General features: G+C 43.8%; 1 protein-coding gene across 1 annotated transcript in view; it reads left to right on the top strand.

The window, feature by feature from the left end:
- The window catches only part of bin3 (bridging integrator 3), a 39,632-nt gene extending 19,269 nt beyond the window's left edge, over positions 1 to 20,363 (top strand). The window contains exons 4-9 of the mRNA XM_034238337.1: positions 1,569 to 1,630; positions 4,698 to 4,834; positions 9,294 to 9,334; positions 14,837 to 14,978; positions 16,159 to 16,293; positions 18,910 to 20,363. Coding sequence (XP_034094228.1) covers positions 1,569 to 1,630; positions 4,698 to 4,834; positions 9,294 to 9,334; positions 14,837 to 14,978; positions 16,159 to 16,293; positions 18,910 to 19,056 — 664 coding nt within the window. The 3' untranslated portion in view covers positions 19,057 to 20,363. The remainder of the gene's footprint in view (positions 1 to 1,568; positions 1,631 to 4,697; positions 4,835 to 9,293; positions 9,335 to 14,836; positions 14,979 to 16,158; positions 16,294 to 18,909) is intronic.
- Positions 20,364 to 20,694: the final 331 nt, after the last annotated feature.

The following is a 20,694-nucleotide window of genomic DNA, read 5'->3' as shown; positions in this document are numbered from 1 at the left end:
AGCATTTGCTGCGATTTATAAATGTCTAATTCCAAGAGTATCTTTTGATTGCTTTAGACTAGAGGAAGGGCTGATTTGCCTTATGAGACCCAGTTCCATCTAATTGGCGAGAGAAATGAAGAAGTGACTGTGGAGATTGTTCTGACAGTGTTTTTTCCCCTGTGGTGTGAACAATAAGGGATGAAGTTACATCATTTACTGCAAATGACATTTTTGGAACAACCTCCATCTGGTCTGTGGCGATTCACTGCGAAATCCTAAAACACGTCAAGACAAACAAAAGCGTGTAGAGGACGAGTGATGATGGGAAATAATTAATGATTTTTATTTAGCCTTAGAACACGCTTCCTGACAGTTAACTACTATTTTTTGCAGCAAACAAATGAATACTTAAAATGAAAATACAGTCAGAGATTACAATCTTAAATCCAAGCTGTTTCAAATACAGTCTGACTGACATTTTGTTTCTCTATGGATTACTGTGCACATGCTATTTGGTTTAATCTGTTAACATTGACGTCCGGTCACTTTGTCCAGTTTTATTTTGTGAAATTGGGCTGCATGAGATAGTGTTTTAAACATATTAAAGGCATTTAGCTTCACTGATAAAAAAAAAACAATAATTATCAACATTTCATATGTCCAGCACCTTAGGTTTAAGAGGGAACAAACCATATAATCACATGGATGTTTGGTACACATGTGATTATGTTAGAGTAACCCACCGTTTGTTTATTCCCCAGCTGCTGATACATTTTTAAAAAACTGGCAAATCCCTGAGTGTGAAGGCACCAGACTGCCATGTGTGGTTTTCATAGCCATATAGGTTTCCAATGTCCTTCAATCTTGTGGCCAGTGGCCATAGTGCCCCACCAGAAATCCCATGGGATTACACAGCTATTGTGCTCCTTGTTAATATAATCCCCTCAAAGCAGAGATGGAAATGAAACCACCATGTTCCCTTTTCCATCAAACCAGGAGACGTGATATGACAGCAGTCTCAGGGGAGACTCTAAACCCCTCGTTTGCCTTAATTGATATAATGAATGGCGTGTGTTTTCTGCCTCCATAGTCTGGTAATTGCCATTTTTAACACCCATCAATGGAATATGTGCAGTGGAATGATTGAAGACATTAATGCTTTTGAGCGGAAATGTAGTTGACAGTAACAAGAAGGATTCCCTGTGTTATTAATTAGCTAACGGGTGTTATAATAACGTTTTATGTGGAATCATTGAAATGTGTAATTCCTTCTTGAACCATGTTTTTTTTATCTATACTAATTTCCTTTTCTAGGTGTTCTTTTTCCATGTCAATATGTATTGACAGGATTGAATAGATTTTGATATATATATATATACCATCTCAATAAGCGTATAATAATTATATGTATATAGATTAATTATACGCTTATTGAGATGGTGTCTTTTCCCGTTCTGTCTCTGACTAATGTCATTTTTTTTAATACATTTCAGCCCATATTTCAAATGGTTGTCAGTGCTGCCGAAGCTTTGCTGCGTTACTAGACATGGAGCCGGCTGATGATCATTCTTCTTCTTGTCTTACAGGCTGGAGGATCAGACGAAAAAGCTTCACAAGGACATGAAGAAAAGCACTGAGGCTGATTTAGGTGTGTTCTGCCACCAATCTGTGTGTTACCGCCTGGTGCACCATTGATCTCCACTTGTTCCCCAACATACTTGATGTTGCTTGGCAGGTTCTTCTGGGCTACAAAGAAGCGTTGGTTGTCTTGGTTTGTTCGGTGGTGCCTCAGTTCTCTGTACGACTCGACAAATGAGACGAGAGTGCGAGCCTCCGCTTTAATCTTGTACAGGTTTTTCCAGGCCATCCCAGTGTGTGTGTTTTGAATTTCTGAGTGTAGGTAAACCATGTGTACTCTACTTTTCATTTGCTTATTTGTTGGTTTGGGAGTTGTGTATTTGGGAAGCAGCAGTAGACATGGCCTGTGGTAAGTAGTCAGTTGTGGGGGTGGAGGAGTGAGAGGTTTCTTCATTTCCTCTCCTTTGTGCTCTGAAATATGGATGTCTGCATCATCAAAGTGTCATAGCTGTCAGGCCCTCATTATCGTTAATGGATTCCATCTGTTGCACAGGTCTCCACCAACTGCTTCCAAACAAAGAACTGGACCTACTTTGCATGGCAGCACTGCATAATACACTGATTCTATATTGACTGTCATTTATCAACTCAAGGATGGTGTTATGCAGAGCTCTATTGAACTCACTTGCAATTATCTGCAGAGGGACAATAATATGTTTGAAGGTGGTTCACATACTTAATTAAACAAAGTAACAAAGGCAGAGATAACTGGGACGATATCCTAAGGAACTGTTCATGTTGTTCTGCCCCATGTGATTACAAGGGACTTGAGCTTCACTTATTTGGACCTTATGAACCCACATAATTAAATCATCTGCCTTGAGTCACCTTTTTGGTTTTCAAGACCCTATAATAAACACGTCTCTCGGTCATATCAGACAAGGCCAAATCAAGCAATTTGTTACCTGTCACGTGGCGAGAGATGCAGAAATGCCACACAATGATAATTGATTGGTTGAAAATTGGTCTTGAGAGAATCCAGAGGGAGTGTGAAAAGAGACCGATGGCTGTTCCAAATCTCCACGAAGCCCATTTTCACCATAGCCTCTCCTGTCAGCGTGCATCTCCTCAGTGAGGCTCATTTATTTTGACTGTGAAGCCATAATCTGATATGTGCTCTGTGTCTAAACAAAGTGGCACGAGGGCACATTTACAGTAATTGGTGCTGTCAGTGTAGACGCGTTGCAAGGATTCTCGATGGTAAATATTCAACACGGCAGACAACCGAGCAACCCCTCAGATTTTAAAAGTGGGGGCAGCGCTGTGCCGTCTGCTATTTGTCTTCATTTCTCAAAAGTCCTATTTTGAAGACCAATCCACAAACAAGCACTGAACACTTTGAGCCTAAGGGTAATCCTCTAATGGCGCGTATCCACTGCAGCGGGTAGCTTGCTTTAAGCGTGCCGAGCCGTGCGGGGCCCGTTTTTGGTTGCGTTTCCACTTGGCCTAGTTTTGGCCCGGGGCTACTTTTTCACCTTTTTTCTGGCCCGACTAAATCGTGGTTCTAGGGCCAGGAACAACCAGGCTGAGTCGGGCTGAGTATGCTAAACTAGAGAGAGAATCGCTGGCAAGGGGGCTACAACTACAACAAGATGAACATATTTGACCGTGATTTAATTGCAATACACGTTTCAAAATGATGCCGAAGTAACAACATACTGATACCGGTTAGTAAAAACCATGAATTAATGCTTTGACAAGTCTGCAGACAGACGGCAGGCGAAAAACCCTTTTAAAATGCGTGCTTTCTAAATGGAGCTTGGCTAAGCTAACGTATATATGCTCCGACCGTCCACACTCACAACAACGGCCTATACAGACATAAATAAACCAGCGACTGTTTTCGCCATGACACAGGCAGTCTGTGGTTTGTACTCGTTTAACTTTTGTCTAGTTTCTGAACAGATATGAAGAGCTGTGAGCTCTGAGTGCTAAGAGCTAACGGCTGTGTTGTTTTTCTGGGGCTCTTACTGAAGATGACTTCACGGCTCCGCCTACACTGCGTTACTATAGTAACTACCCCAGTTCCTAAACTGTAATGGAAGCGCAGCATTAAAGTGAGCCGGGCCTAATACGGCCTAACCAAACCGAGCGAGGCCTGCAGTGGAAACGCGCCATAGATGAGAGTAACAAATGCGTCACTTCCGGGCAAAAATAACGGCTCCGCCCACTTTTGGGGGAAAACAACGCTGTCAGTTGAACGGCGGTCAATACAAATTCTGAACTTTTTGCCAATCCGATCAGAAATGTAAGAAAACCGGAGACTTTTGGATCTTCAAAGAGCCCGATTCCAATGGCCAGACAGGCAAACAATTGCATTAAGCCATTAGAAATCGACGATCGGGCTCGATATATGGTTAAATATAGCAGTAGGCTATCGATTTTCATAGATGAGAGTAACATCTACGTCACTTTACGGCCCCGCCCACTTTTGGTGGAAACAACGCTGTAATTTGAATGGCGATCGAGCCTGAAGCCACAGAGCTCTTCTGCTACTGTCCTTTGTTCTTAGAGGAAGTTCAGAAACACTGAACTCTTGATTATTTTTTATGTTTGAGGTGCAATAAACGACACAGCAGCTTTTCGGCATGTTAAAACTATTATGTTCCGCCTCGCTCATGAGAGTAACAGCTGGAGAAATTACAGGCTCGCCTACTGATTTTAATTTAACCATATATCGAGACGGATTGTCGATTTCCAATGATCGAATGTAATTGTTTGCCTGACTGGCCATCGTAATCGAGCTCTTTGAAGGTCCAAAAATCCACGGTTTTCAAAAAAATGTGATCGGATTGGCAAAAACTTCAGAATTTGTATTGACCGCCGTTCAAATGACAGCGTTGTTTTTCCCCCAAAATTGGGCGGGGCCGTAATTTTTGCTCGGAAGTGACGTAGGTGTTACTCTCATCTATAAAACAGTTATGTTTTTTTAAATAAGAATATCGTGTTGAATTTTGATGTGTAGACAAGGACATCTTCGGTAACCATTTTATATTGGCTGATGTCTACAAGATCGTCTTTTCAATAAGTTATTTAACTCTGTTTTAACATCTGCTTTTTGTTTCTGTGTGTGCCAGCCATGTCCAAAGCAGCAGTGAAGATCTCTGGGGATCTGCTGAGCAACCCGCTGTGTGAGCAGGACCAGGCCTTCCTGGACTCCATGACTGCTTTAGACACAGCCATGAAGAGGATGGACTCCTTCAACCAGGAGAAGGTCAGACTCGCATTCTTTCACACATTTTTATAACTATTTCATTTGACTTGTTTGCTGTCTCTCTCTCGGCTTTGTTTCCTTGGCAATCGCCATTGGCACGGACACCGTTAGATTAGTATCGGGGGAAATGTCCTTCCTCAGACATACAAAGTAGGAAACTAGACCATTTTTTTTGTTGTTGAAAATGCGTGTTTCCATATTTGTCAATATTGTGAAGCCTGTGGACTAAAAACTATCCGTATGTCTTTCCTTCTGCCGCGTTTGAAAAGCATCTGTGGCATCATCCTCTATAAGCTCAGGCTACTGGTTATCAGCTGTGAAGATTGATGCACGTGTGACTCACTGGTGTCTAAAATAACTCATACAATGGAAAGGCCCTTTCTCAAAAGGAAAAAAATGTATGTCCTACCACCAATTATATTGAAGTATCTTTGTTCACAGCTTTCATAGTGAGCAAGTCTGTTGTACTGCTAGCTAACTTGACATATTTGACTCCAGTTCAACCCTTTGTCACATCAATCCTCATATAGTCCTGAAAAGTTACCGCAAGAATGTGATTGCTTCCTGTGTAACAACTTATTTTGGCTTGATTTTATAACACATACAGACACCTTACATGGCTTACATTTTGATTAGAATAAAGAACATCCAAGTAATCACCAACGTGTCTGATTGTACTTACAGACGGACACACAATCCAACAGGAAGACCCAGCCTGATATTGCCATATCAAATGCAAACACACAGCTAGTACGGCTACAATATAGTCCTATCACTTCCTATGTTGTATTTTGATATTTAGAGTGTTGAATTGTTTCCCTGTAATATCTGTGTGTTGCACTCTTGTATATTTTGTCCTAAGGGGAAACCATAGATAGGCAGACATTTGTTTCCAGAACTGCTGCACTTTGTGAAGATCTCTTCTTTGACTGTCAGATTATTTGTGGGATGCACTTCAGGTTTCTGATTAGAATCATGGCCACAGGTAGTTATAATGTGAATCATAGTAGCACTGCATGTGTGCGTGCTCCAGGCATTGCACTGTGAAGGGTAGACTTTCAAGAGGAGAAAATACAGAAGATCACATTAAGGCATATACCGATTGACTTTTTCCCATCTGTGTTTTCTTGACTCATTGCCCTGCTGTTAGGTGTTCGAGGCTTTTTTATATTTGTTGCCTGCAAACAATGTCCCCTTCTTTTCACATTCACTTGTGAACCACAATATGTTCATAAACATACAATGATCCAACAAGAGGGAGACATTAATACCTGCCTAAAGAAGTATCATTGTGTTTATTCCATGATACAATTGTAATGTAGTATCTCTGGAAATGTGGATTTGTACAAATTGGTTTATATTTTCTGCGTAACCTTGTGACCTACACTCAATTTCCATATAAAATCAAACCTTAACCTATTAAGAAATGTGAGGGAAACTATGTCCATGATGCAATACAAACCTTCATAGAAATGTCTTCAAGTTAAAACTAATTGATTAAAGTTCATTGAAAACTCGATTATTATTTTACAGCTGATGACATGTCATATATTTTTTTGAAATCTCTATGTTACGGAAGTAAGCAATGGAGTCCAATAAAGGCGAGTCCAGACTTTCAGACGGGCTTAACTCACACCTCATCAAATTTGACCAGAGCCATTTTGAGTGACTAGACAAAGTTGTGTGTGTGTGTGTGTGTGTGTGTGTGTGTGTGTGTGTGTGTGTGTGTGTGTTGTGTGTGTGTGTGTGTGTGTGTGGTGTGTGTGTGTGTGTGTGTGTGTGCTGTGTGTGTGTGTGTGTGTGTGTGTGTGGTGTGTGTGTGTGTGTGTGTGTGTGTGTGTGTGTGTGTGTGTGTGTGTGTGTGGTGTGTGTGTGTGTGTGTGTGTGTGTGTGTGTGTGTGTGTGTGTGTGTGTGTGTGTGTGTGTGTGTGTGTGTTGTGTGTGTGTGTGTGTGTGTGTGTGTGTAGTGTGTGTGTGTGTGTGTGTGTGTGTGTGTGTGGTGTGTGTGTGTGGTGTGTGTGTGTGTGTGTGTGTGTGTGTGTGTGTGTGTGTGTGTGTGTGTGTGTGTGTGGCTTGGTCGAGTGCCTAGGAGAGTGCTCCTGCCAGTTTGACTGTTTTCAGAGTAACTTTAACATTCTTCAGATTTTTTTACCATATCAAATTTGCCTTCGAATTTGGAAGTGAAGAATAAAGTACCACCAAAACTGCCTTGCACACTTGTCTTTTGGATTGTGTAAATGAGTACTCAAAATTCACCTTTTTTTTGCAACATTTAAAGATCAAAGGTTGAAGATATTCCAGCACCACATGCTCCCTGCTTAGTTTTTCTTTCTGGCCAAACGGTAACCTTTATCTTTGCCATTTCTCCTCAGTTCCCTCATCATGTCTCTTAGTCATCTCTTATTTAAATGTGATTTCATATTTTCATATTCCAACCAGTCTCTTGTAGCAGAAGGAACAGCGTGTCTTTATAGCACTTAGTTCTGTCTCCATGTTGTGTCGTTTTCCTGTTCTGACATTGATTCAGTGAGGCACTCTGATCCCAGCTCAGTTTTTCTCTTGTGGAGGACAACAGTCACCGACTATATTGACGTGGTTGTATGTTTTTTTTTTAACACACTTTCATCTGGAGTGGATTCTGACAGCAAGGTCACACCTGATTTTCTTTTCAGTTCCTTCAGTCTTACTAAATAAAAATCCTCGCCTTAACACAATGTTCAGTTCCCGGTTTGGGCTGGGCTGTGTGGCTGAGAGTCAGCTAAAGGCAAAATAGTGATTTGTGAGCACTTTTTGGTCGGCCTGCTATGTGGAATATCACCCCAGGTTTGCTAGGTGTTTAGAATCCTGCACAGCTCACTGGAACACAACTCCAGCTTCCCCTTCAAGCTGACTGTTGATTCTGACGGCACCGACAGCAAACACTGTTGCTCCTGCAAAAACAGACACAAAAGCATCCACCCTTTGCTCTTCTCCGCGCTGAGACGAGATGTTCTGCCGCGGGGCGCGCAAGTGAGAGAGCCAGCAGATAAAACGTGCAGCGATAATGAAGGCAGCAGTGGCCCAGGTCTGTGTGTTTATTTCTGGGGCTGAGGAGGGCGCTCGGCCCCCCCGGCACACTGCTGCCGAAGCTGAGCCCCGGTGAAGATGGCGGCAGCGCGGTAGAGGATGCTCCGTTTGGAGGGATATTGATTTCCTCTGCGATCTGTGTGTATTTTTGGGAGGCCTGTGTGCCGGGATGGCCTCTGCCCCGTGACTCACTGATGGAGACTACTGCTGGAGCGTCAGCCTCGGGCTCTGCAAGGCCTCCAAGGAATAGCTCTATCCCCCCCCCCCCTCTCTGTGGGAAGGGGCAGAGGTTAGAGGGCACCAGCATGCTTAAGCAAATCTGCCGCTGTTGTTCTCCCTCCTCGCTGCATGCTCTCACCTTAGAAGCAGCGGCACAGCTCGAGTCAGAGAAGGGGGGGGGGCTGGTGTGAATATGTAAAACAAAGAATGTGAATTCCCATGTACTGATTTGTTATTGGTTCTCTGTTTTCCCTCAAACCACAATCAACCATTTTGTGCTTGGAAATGTGCCTGTGTGAAGCACGGAGTATTGCTGTATGTTCTATGGTCAGGGCATTTTTGCCGAGCACAGCTGCGATCTCGCTTTTTCCGTTGCTGTGTGATTGACTATCAATCGAATCACGAGTGAACATATGATTAGTGGAGCTGCTCACTGTTCTCATGCAGCTGTCACTTCACATCTCTGTTTTAAATTCTCCTTCACTGCATTTACACTTCACCCTAACTTTCTGTAATGCTCGGAGATTTAACAATAACAGTCGTTTTGAATCTGCAATGTAAATGACGCTGGAAACTTTATTAATTGTGCGCCAACTTCTGTCGATGAGACTCGGGGCTGGAGGCCTCGAGATGAGATGTTCGTTTACTTCCATTTAACACCCCCCCTTCCCCTCCCTCCCTCCCCCTCTCTCCCCTGTCGGTTCTGGTAACCAGAAGGAGAATGCAGGAAAATATAAACTGTTATTGTTAAAAATGTTTGTTTGCAAAGAACTTTCATCTTGTAAGGCAGCCCACCCCTCCACAGGATTTGAAATCTGTTGGGCTTTGCTTTCATGTCCGTCCCCTGACAGTTCCATCCTTTTGTATCGCGAGCTCAATGAATATTCAAGAGTTCCTCCTCAGGGCTTGTGTACAATAAAAGAGTCAACGTCACGAAAGTTTCTTTGCAAGACCCCCCCGACTCCGCGTGTTATTTTTTCTTGTGTGCTCTGTTGGAAATACACACACAATTGTTAATGTTTGTTCAGTGGCATCACTTTGCAGCTAATGAGCGAGAGATGAAGACGCTATTTTGATGTAACTACATTTGACAATGAATAACAATTTGTAATGTTTCTTCCCTTTTATATAGAAGTGCCATTTCTTATTGTAACAACTGTTGTTTTTATTACAGGTCAACCAGATCCAGAAGACTGTTATCGACCCTCTGAAAAAGTAAGAGTGCATCTGGATTTCTCTCACTTTTGTTACTGCCAAAGTGAAACGGCTGCCTTTTTTAAATGTGTCTTTACCAGCCTAGGGTCAGAAAGTTGTTGCTGATAAGTTTCTAAGTTATTTGTTTGAAGCAGGTTAGTGGAGTTGTGTTAACATAGGTCCATACAGAAGCAATAGGTGCATTATAAAATCACAGGAAGGTGAAAAAAGTATTTGAGTTCACTTTTTGTGGCTCAATGTTCCAGATGTTGTTATGAATGACAGACTGGGCAGATCACGTCCAGTGCCTTGTAACATTTTTATAGTTTGACCGGGATCTGTTCTTCACACTGGTAGTGCTGGACCACAGCTAAGCCTCAAGACTGTAAAACTGAGCTAGGGTCTAGTACTGCTGCTGTGGTTGTATAATGCGTCTGGAAGAAAGTTTATTTGGTTCCTAATACTCGCCCCCATTTGAGCAGGCGGTGAGTGCTATTCCATTCCTAAAGCTGCACTTTTTCAAACACACACACACACACATATTGTACACGCACATGCAAAGCAGAGGTACAGGAGGGAGTGGCTGGACTCTCCCACCCTTCTTCCGGAGCTCTTGTTAAGGATTTGCTTCCTCCTCTTGGCTCCTCCCCGAAGATAATTCATATGCTGTGTAGAGGAGCGTGTGCACATGTTTTCATTGCAAGTTTATGTTGAACCCCAGAAGCTTGTTAGTTCATTTCGTGTGTGTGTGTGTGTGTGTGTGTGTGTGTGTGTGTGTGTGTGTGTGTGTGTGTGTGTGTGTGTGTGTGTGTGTGTGTGTGTGTGTGTGTGTGTGTGTGTGTGTGTGTGTGTGTGTGTGTGTGTGTGTGTGTGTGTGTGTGTGTGTGTGTGTGTGTGTGTGTGTGTGTGTGTGTGTGTGTGTGTGTGTGTGTGTGTGTGTGTGTGTGTGTGTGTGTGTGTGTGTGTGTGTGTGTGTGTGTGTGTGTGTGTGTGTGTGTGTGTCCTCCTCGTGTGCTCTGGTGGCGGAGCAATGACAGGATGGAATGGTTCTAATTTCCTCTTCCTGGTGGGCGGCAGGCGGACGTGTGGGCGGGCTCATAATATGGCAAAGGGCCCAGCTTCCTGGGCCCAGAGCCGTGGATTGGTTGAGGAGGAGAACTGTCTCAGGACTCTCTCACACTAACATACACACACACATGCATACACAAACATCAACCCCAGCCCAGATTTAGAGGGAGTGCTGTGTCATAAACGTAGTCATTGGCATGATTCTGGAATAGAGCAGAGGAAATAGTTTTGAAGCCAAGCTAAACTGGCCTCATTATTTACCCCCCCCCCCCCCCCCTCTTAAAAACACAGCACTATTGGTTATTAGTTTTATTAGTAAGTGTCTTTCTAAAAGAACTGAGACACAAAAGCTGCTGTACTTTAAAGCTTCCATTAAGATTCCATTAGTCCGTCACTAATGAACATGTCTTCATTGTTTGCTACATACTCTATCGGTGATCTCGTGTCATCATAAAAACAATTAGAGAAGAGTTGAAAAGGAGAATTTTAATGGAAGACCTTGAATAGGTTGAGTGTGTGTAAGTATGTAAGTCGGGTACGTGTTCGTGTCCAGGTGTTGTTGCTACTTAAGATTTTGGCATCCTTAATACTTGTGTTAAAATATACAATAAACAAAGTAAGAAGAGGCAGCCCACCCCCTCCTCCCCCTGTGTCTCTTTTTTTCTCTCTCAAGCCTAGACCTGATGTTTGTCCACTCAGCGGGGTCAGAGAGTGACATCATGGTGTTTATGTGGGGTGGGGGGGGGAGTGCGTGGGCATTGAGGCATTTGTGTTATCTAGGCCTCCTCACCCTAACCCTTCTGCTCCGATGCTCTTTTGGCAGAGACAGAAGTCAAGCCTGTTTAGAGACCTCTGCCCCGGGTTGAGCTATGACTCTCAATCAGGAGCAGGATGTGAGGCCTTAGTTAAGGGAGGGGGCACTAGACCTTTTTTTTGCTCTGAATTGTCTGTCTGCATTTCCCCGATCTTATCTGGGTGTATCATGTATCCAGGTTGTTTTGATCAACAAGACGCGAGACATGTCGTGGCAGATCAAACTTTGCTTTTGCAGAGACAAAGGAGTTTCTGCTCGTCACAATTATTGTTGTGCCAATGGCCCACTGCTTCTCAACCATTTACACGACAGGTGGTAGTTATTTTATTTTCACAGCAATCATATTTTAGGAATTTTCCTTTCTGATCTTAACCTTATCTGACACTCTTAAAGGTCCCATGTCATGGCCATTTCCACTGATCATAATTCCATTGTTGAGGTCTACTAGAATAGATTTATACTGTTAAATTTTCCAAACTCACATTGGTTTCGCATACAGCATCTCTGTATAGTATGTGTATTCAGCAGTATTCACTCTCTCCACTAAACGGCTCGTTGCAGCTCTCGCCCCCCCCTCCCTGTGAGCCCAGTGTGCTCCGATTGGTCGGGACGTTGTGAATCGCGCTGAGCTCCGTGGAGGTGTGATTTCCTTGTTTAGCGATACACAGCGAAACACAGCCAAACTCATCCTGAGCACACACAAAGTCACAGCCGAAGTAAAAACAATAAGTGTGGCTTGATATTGAGTAAGAAAAAGGTTGATAAACGCTGTGAGAATGGGTCTGCAGAGAGAATGGGTCTGCAGAGAGAATGGGTCTGCAGAGAGAATGGGTCTGCGGAGAGAACGGGTCTGCAGAGAGAATGGGTCTGCAGAGAGAATGGGTCTGCGGAGAGAACGGGTCTGCAGAGAGAATGGGTCTGCAGAGAGAATGGGTCTGCAGAGAGAATGGGTCTGCGGAGAGAATTTCGCCGCGATCCCAACTGTCTGTTATCAGCCTGCAGCCAGGGAGGAGAGATCAGCAGAGCTGCCTGCACTGAGTGTGTGAGGAAGTCCGTGGGTTGGTCAATTTGGACCAATCAGCGGGGGCTTAACGTAACGGCTCCGCGGACGTAACGTAACGGCTCCACGGATTGGTCCATTTCGTTCCGGGGACGACATGACATCATGATGTACCCGGAAGATTCAAATGGACAATGACGTATCTCCAACGAGGCGTTTTGGGGAGGTATTTTCTGTGTTAGAGTTTTACTCGCTACAGGGTGTACTTTGAGGGTTTTGACTCTGCACACCGTTTACATGCATAAAAACCTTCATAACACACAAGGGGACGGGTACTAACCGGAAAAGCATGACATGTCACCTTTAAGTCTTAATCTGACTCTGTGACACTTAAGAGATGGTAATTAACACAAAAACAATTCCCTTTTTCCTATTTTCTGTGGTTTTCTGTGTGTTTTTCGCAGTAGTGAGTTAAGTGAGGGTGATGTCAAAAGGGACAGCCAGCCTCCTAGACCGAGGGAGTCTAGACCAGACTTGGGGTCAGAACGGCCTGGCTGTGGATTGGCAGCTGCTCATAAACATACTCTGGTCCAGATGCTATTTCCATCCAGCCTGTTCACCACACCCTGACCTGTCACATGGGCAGTGGTGGGCTCTTGGCCCCCGTGCGGCCCTCAACTGGGTGAGACCTCATCCAGACGAGGCGGATCGCAGATTCAGACCTATCCCGCTGACCGGTAGTTGTCCAGCCAAGGCCAGGACATCGAGGGATAATGAAATGTTATCATTACAAAGTATGTAGGCTGACCTTCAACCAGGGTCACTGCCGCATATTCTCACAGCAGGATCACTGGACACAGAGAGCTCGGGAGGTAACAGTGAGACATCAGCATGAAAAGGAAAGGAAAGGGTTAACAAACAATTTGGCTTTGTGTCTAGCTCTTCCGCCTCCTACTTCAGGAGAGCAGTGGCCCTTAAGTCTCTCAGTGTGCTGAAACATAGTGGTTGCTGTTAGTGTTGTGAGTGCCATGATGATGTGTCATGAGTAAATGCCACCGTGCTGCCAGGTGAACGCGCCGGTGAGAACGTGATCAGCATTTGTGGCGGTTTGTTGCCGCGTTGTCATCGGCCAATAGTGTTGGAAAGCGGTCATGCCTGGAGGGCAGTTGCATAATCCCTTGGCACTCGAAGTATGTGTACACTGGAGCAGATAGTAGACTTGAGGATCGGCATCCACCCCTGCCATAAACTGGGCCAAAGGGGTATTTTATAAATAGCGGTAGGGCGTGGGCCGCAGGGCTGGGCTGAGCTCCGTGATGACACTCAAACGCTACAAGACCACTCCTTGCTCCTCTTCCTGTAGGAAACAATCCGTGCTTGCCTGCTTCACTTTGCGTCACTTTCTTTACCCCCCCCCCCCCCCCCCCCCCCCCCCCCCCCCCTCTTGCCCTGTGGTAAGGTGCACACACCAGGATTTCACAATCACGGCACAGGTTTTAAATGATTATCTCATGCGCTGCACAGAGCAGGGCAAGGGTTGGCACGGAGAGAAGCGTAACCCAGGAAGCCCACACATTCTGTGCCTAATACCGCTATGGGCTCACATTATAAACTAGTGTAGTCCTGTACCTACACAGTTGATGAAATGCTTGAAATGAGTCATTGAAAAACGCTGTATCTCACCCTTCATTACAACTGTTTTGATCACTGACTCACATGTGGCAGGCACCTGTTTGAGTCATGTTGTGGCCTGTTTTCTAAAAACACTGTCACTGATTTGTGACTAATTCACCACTGAATGTTTATCTTACGTTTTCTTTGCTGCTTTTTTGTTAATGACATCTTGACATTTAATGATATATCATGCGGCTGTCTTATTTCTATCTTATAATTGTATTTGTATGTTTTATTTATTTTAAACTAATGAAAATGATGCATAACTTCTGCAGTTTAAACACATGATGCTGGGCCCTTTTTATAAAGCATATTTGATATCAATCATGCATATACTAGTAGTTCAAATGACCGCTATCAATCCTTTCAGCTTCATTTTTATATTTTGTTTTAAATATATTGAGTGGAATATTTACTATTCCTGCTTTAAAGCATCCACAAACAGCGCACAAGTCCCAGGATGAAGCACAGACTCCTGTTGCTAAGTTACAGATGAGTGTTTTCCTATTTTTAGGGCTGAACACTACGATTCTCTTTGCAAGAATATATTTTCATTTGAATTATGATAATTGTCACCAAATGAATTGTTTCATGCCATTTTGAACTACAGTAATTAGATAATAGATTAGAGGAGGTTTAATGCAGAGTTGTCCTCTGGGGTTTCAGAGTACCTCTACAATAAGATGTTGACGAGATGGATTTGATTCATTCATAACGACTTTTATTAAGATAGGATGCCGTGCAGAATGCAAGTCGTCTAATTTTACAAAGCAAATAAAGCTGTTTTAATGATTTTGTTAACTTCGGTTCCTAGAAAATTGTGTGTTTTTACGATTCCACTACTCTGGTGTGAGTGGTTTTTGCTTGCATGCACACACACACACACACACTGGTGTCTGCATTTTGTTTAGTGGCCCATTGGTGCTGTCAGGAAGTCTAAGGCTGTCTATGTGCTGGTTTGTCACAGGTACAGTGGCGTCTTTCCCAGCCTCAACATGGCAGTGAAGCGCCGGGAACAGGCTCTGCAGGACTACAAACGGCTGCAATCCAAAGTGGAGAAGTATGAGGAGAAGGAGAAAACCGGGCCCGTTATGGTCAAACTACATCAGGTAAAGCTTGGTCCACTCCCTGTGTACCTGCAGGGGGGCACGGTTCACCTGCTCTTACATGCATTGTAAATAGGACACAATAAGTGGAGAAAGACACAAATGCTGACTGGATATGAACAAAAATAGTTGAGCACATGCATACTGTACATGTGCGCTCCTTCACCCACGCAAGCTAGCAGGCTCTCAAGTAGTGCTTTTTCAAAAAGGCACTGCTGCACATCTACAGGCACGTAATTGAGAATCGTAGACGCACACACCGTGAGGCCACTACACAAGCGCACACATTCACAGATAGCGCTGCCGTGTTGCCTATGCTATTGCCTCTAACACATCCTCACATGGCGAGCCGCCCACACACATTGAGAAAAGCACTGTCAGGGGAACAAAGCCTTGAAGAGGCCCCTACATCCCTGCCCTTTGGATCCCTGCGCACTTAAAGAAATGATCCTGACAAAACACTCATATGCCATTTCAACCGGCATAGAGAAAACTAACTAATGTGAGCGGATAAACAATATGTTTTTGTTTTAATATAGCAACTCACCCCTTCCCTTGAATAAAGAAATTCTCACCCTCTCACACATACTCATTGTGCATTCCATAACTCCATGCCTACCGTAGACTACCCACTAATACATTCACACACAGATCCGTGGTGCTGGAGTCCACTCACAGCCAAGTCTGCCCACATTACCCACTCCTCCTCACTGTGGTCGTGATTACAGCCTTTTTTTCCTTTTCTTTTTTGCACCGCTTCTCCGTGGGAATTAGGCAAATATCTCTCTTGTCAATAAGAACGAAACCTAAAGAAGGCTCCAGTGCCAAAACACTTTAACTTGTTTCTATTCACAGCTGTTTGTTTTTCTCAAAATCTGCAACGCTGTGCCACAGTTCTTGTGGAAGAATGTGTAAAATGGATGGTAAAAACATCCAACATGAGAAAAGATGGATTCACGTTATAGCAGCAACAGAATGACAAAGGAACACAGATATTGAATACACACAGGGATAATAAGAAATAAAATAAGAATAGACATATTAAACACGTGAATAGAAATAACAAAAACACACGAGTTCAACTCTGAACAGGTGAATGAAACTCCGATTAGGAAAATGAAAGGATGTGAAGTTAGAGGTGATGGTGACATGTTTTATTCCCTCCCCCCCCTCCTCACCCCAGGCCAGAGAGGAGCTGCGACCGGTCAGAGAGGACTTTGATGTGAAGAACAAGCAGCTGCTGGACGAGATGCCCAAATTCTACCACAGCCGCATCGACTACTTCCAGCCCAGCTTCGAGGCTCTCATCAGGGCTCAGGTTAGTGACCCCCCCCCCCGGAGATGCACCAACAATACACACACCCACAGGGAGCGTTGTTCTAAAGAAGGAAGGGAGTGTACAATCCTGGCAGTCTGTCTCCCTCAGTTCTCTCTTAATGTGATTACCCCCCCCCCCCCTCCAGTGAAGGCCTCATCTGTCTGGAGTCTTCCTCTAACCTGCAGGTTCTCTTAAAGCAGCTGGGCGTCTCAACTTAGCGCCACCATGTCCCCCCTCTCCCCCACCCCAGACCTGCCTGGCCATGTCATTTCCTCCTCGGGACAGTCGCTGGCACACTCCTAATTACTTAACCAGATTAACGCAGACCCTAATGACAATTATAGAGTTCTATGGTGTACTTTGAACTCCAAATGAGCATTCTTTGAAGTTGAAATCCCGACCTGTTTTTTTTACCTGCTGCTACATTTTGTATTAGTCACACTTATTTTATTCTACATCTTTATTCTCACGCACATGAATGAGCATTTACACATGTTTACACACACACACAGCCGCACGTGGGTGGGCAGCGGACCTCATCCCTGCTGCATGTGCTCGTCCTCCACTCCCTTCTCTCTCTCAGCTCCCAGCGGCAGCAGCAAAAGACACAAAGGCTGCTTTGTTGTGAGCCTCAGCTTCCCTTCCACTAGTCCTGTCCAGCAACTGTCAGCGGGACACTTGGCCTGACCCGTCCACCTGTACAGATGTTGATGAATTGAGACATTGTCTTGCCTTTTGTTTTCCTAGTTTTGCATTCTCTGCTGCATGTGTTCATTAAAAAGAATCTTTCTTTGTCCTTTTCAAAGTCTCTTTGTTTCCTGAAACAGTGGCCACAGTGTTTAAATGCTTACTGGGTAGTATGCTACATACATTACTCATTCCTTTCGTAGGCTAAGAGGTCAGAGTGGAACCTCTCTGTATAAATATTAAGCAGCTGGGACTAGGGCTGCACGATTTTGGGGAAAAAAACTAATTGCGATTTTTCTGACTAATATTGCGATTCGATTTGCGATATTTGTTTTTAAGCGACCCAACGGAAGTTAATTGGAAAATGCGGCCATATCTCCGGCTAGGAAGGTCGCATCAACGTGCTCGCGTCTCTAGCACCCCCGCAGCCCGAGCTACGAGTGAAAGAACTAAACTTACATGAAACTTCCGTTGGGTTGCTTTAAAGTCAAGCTTCAGTTTAAGATTCACCCTGTAATAGAAACACGTGATGGAGCATTACTAACCTGACTCAGAAACCATCTAGGAAAGCTCCATTGGAAGCCATTTGGAAAGGCTGGCACTTTCAAAAAGACTTGGCAGGTGATTGGATCAATCTGTCTATCACCTTCTATCATGGGCCACTTCTGATTGGTTAACAATGGCTGGTACATGTGGAGCACAGCACTTCTGATTGGTTAACAATGGCTGGTACATGTGGAGCACAAAAAAAGTTTTAAAAAAAATTGCAAGCTTTGTGATTTGATAATCGCATCATTTCAAATTTCGATTTAAAATGGATTAATCGTTCAGCCCTAGCTGGGACCGTGGTATGTTAAAATGCCCAGACAGAAGTCATGTAATTTAAAGCTTTACCCAAAGACTCCTTTGTGTACCGTAGGTGGCCATAGCTGCGTTTACTCCTCGTGGTGACCAGACTAATTGTAATAGTAGTGTCTTTGCTTCAGAGGACACTCAGACGCTGATCTGGTGTACATTATCATCTCTGGTCATATGGACATTTCCGATGGCTCTTTCAACAAGCCACTTTTGGAGAGAAAAAAAGATATCCGCTTTACCCCCACAAACAGCAGAAACCCAATACTTATGGCCCACTCATGTGGTTTAGGTGGCAAATACTGGTATAAACATAGCAAGGTCTCTCAGACTGGGCAAAACCAGGACAAGGTGGTTCAGAAACATGACTTTTTTGATGTTGCTATATAAGAAGCATGACTCTTCATTTTATTTCCAGCTCTCATTGTGATCAGTAAGCATTTCTCCCACTGCTCTCTTGCTGCCTCGGCCTACAATAAGGCACATTTCAGAGGGGGTGATGCCCCCTGAAGAGCATGGTATTGTATGCATGGCTGCGTGAACAAATATTGAGGTGTGTGTGTGTGTGTGGGTTTCAAGGAGTTGTATTTCCCAGTACTTTCATTCTCTGCCTACTCTTCTGGAGTCTTGTAATGTGATTAAAGTCTATTAATCATCAAAGCAACTCTCGAGGGAGCCTGACTCATGAACTAAGGGGAAGAAACAGGGGTGGGAAGTGTCAAGAAAGCTTTCAGTGAACACTCTCTATCTCTTGTTCAGATTGGGAGAGAAAAGCAGGGTCACTACCCACTGAAGTGCTGGGTTTTTGGGGGCTTTGTCGGAGTTGTTTGATATCTGTGGGCTCCCTCTTCTCCCCTCGAATCACTTCTCATTAGTGGGGTTGAAGAGGTATGAGACCGGCAGCTTCAGACGAGTGTAAGGAAAAGCAAGGTTACATCGTGTCAGTGGAGTTTGGATTTAAAATCGGGGAGTTTTTCCTAAAGACAAACGCACGTGGATTGAACCTGTCAACACTATTTTTCCTGCCCTCATTGACTAAATCTTTATCTTCTTTTTTCCTCCTGCCCCCCACAGGTTGTATACTTCACCGAAATGTACACGATCTTCAGCGATTTAACAGACCGGATCGACCAGGCAGGGCTGACAGACGAGCAGAGGGAGAGGGAGACGGAGGCCAAGCTCAGCGAATTGAGAGCTCTGTCCATTGTCGCCGACGACTGAGGGAGGAAAGCCGAAAAGAACCGGGAAGGGCTCCTTTCATGCCTCTGTGAATGGACTCCACTCTTTGCAGACTCCTTCGTGCAGTTCAAACGGACAGCAGTGGCCTTAACCTGATTATCAGATTGTTTCCTTGCGGCCTCATCACCCCCCTCCCCCCTCCCCCGTTCCTCTTGCACTACACTCCCATGTTTCATCCTTTCTACAGCAGCTGAAATGCCACATTAACTAAGCCATCAGCCAACATGATAAGCCAATATGTTGTTATGTTTTAGTAAAGGAATCAAATGGTTCTCGTCAGAGCTAATTACCAGGGTTACGCTTCTTGCTTTCAGAGACGTCTAGGAGCATTTGTTTTTTAAAGCAGGAAATGAGCAAGGAAATGTTTTCTTTAATAGTCACATCTGCAATGTTACAACAATATGTGATGCGTTGTTTTTATTACCCAAGTTTGGAATGATCAACACTACAGACTGAATGTTATGTAATGTAGGTTACTGGCTAAAACAAATTTATTTCTGTGTTTTGGCTTTTTTTGCTGGTTGTCTCTTAGTTTAGCTCTGTGCCATGTTGTGTGGGGGCTTTTTATCGGGGTCTACTTATTGGGGTCTACAGGATGATATTGGGAACATCACCTGTGCGTTATGTGCCTACATCGTCCTGACTGGATGAAACTCAAGTGAAGTGAGGTTGTGCCTGTGCAGTGAGGTCGAAACGCTGCGGAAAGACGAGTCCAAAACAAAGGCTGGTGCTCCCTCTAGTGGACAACACTCATCATGACACCAATTATTTCCTTTAATTCACACCATCCTTTCTTTGTTTTATTGTTTGTGGTTCCGTTTTTGTTTGCAAAGAACCTCGTGCATTGTTGGCCCCGAGAGAAGTCTTTTCTCTGTACCGGGGTCAGAAGACAACGTTAACATTCGTTGTGTTTTATTTCGGACTAAATCGTTGCACTCCTTTGTTTCCACCTTTATCAGGTTCTGCCTCAGTATGATAAATAATGGAGCTATGTGAAATAGATGGCTCCCATATCATGTTAGTGTTTTTTTAAAGGTGTCATACCAAGAAGTTGACTATTTATTATTTTAAAATACTGTTTTTCATTGACTGTCTTTTTCTGTTTGTATTAATGAAGGTTTTTCTAAATAATTCAGTGGTAGCTTTTCTAACAAGTGGATACTTTAACATTAGAGTGGGATTAAAAATAGCTTTTTAAATGTATTTATGACAATCTGTTAAATATCTGTTTTTCAGCCATCATCTCAATGTATAGTCAATCATGAAATAAATTAACTGTATAAATGTTACTGTTGTTAAACCTTGATGTTTCCATATCTACTACAGCAGGGGTGTCAAACTCAAGGCCCGGGGGCCAAATCCGGCCCGTGACTTCATTTTCTGTGGCCCCACAAGAGCTTGCAAAGAATATAATATGTTTATTATACGTTACATTGCGATTTACAGAAGCATGTTGCCCATAAACTACATGTCCCACAATGCATCTCAAATTTGACTTTTTTCCCAAAATTTGACTTTTTTCCCAAAGTGTTACTTTTTTTTCAAAATGTCACTTGTTTTTTTTTATTTTGACTTTTTTTCCAGAATGTGGCTTTTCTTTTTAAACCATTTTGTGACATT

The sequence above is a fragment of the Gymnodraco acuticeps genome, unplaced genomic scaffold (assembly GCF_902827175.1).
Source record: "Gymnodraco acuticeps unplaced genomic scaffold, fGymAcu1.1, whole genome shotgun sequence".
In the NCBI taxonomy this organism is placed as follows: domain Eukaryota; kingdom Metazoa; phylum Chordata; class Actinopteri; order Perciformes; family Bathydraconidae; genus Gymnodraco; species Gymnodraco acuticeps.
The sequence above is the reverse complement of the archived record's forward strand: the minus strand, read 5'-3'. Positions and strand labels throughout refer to the sequence as shown.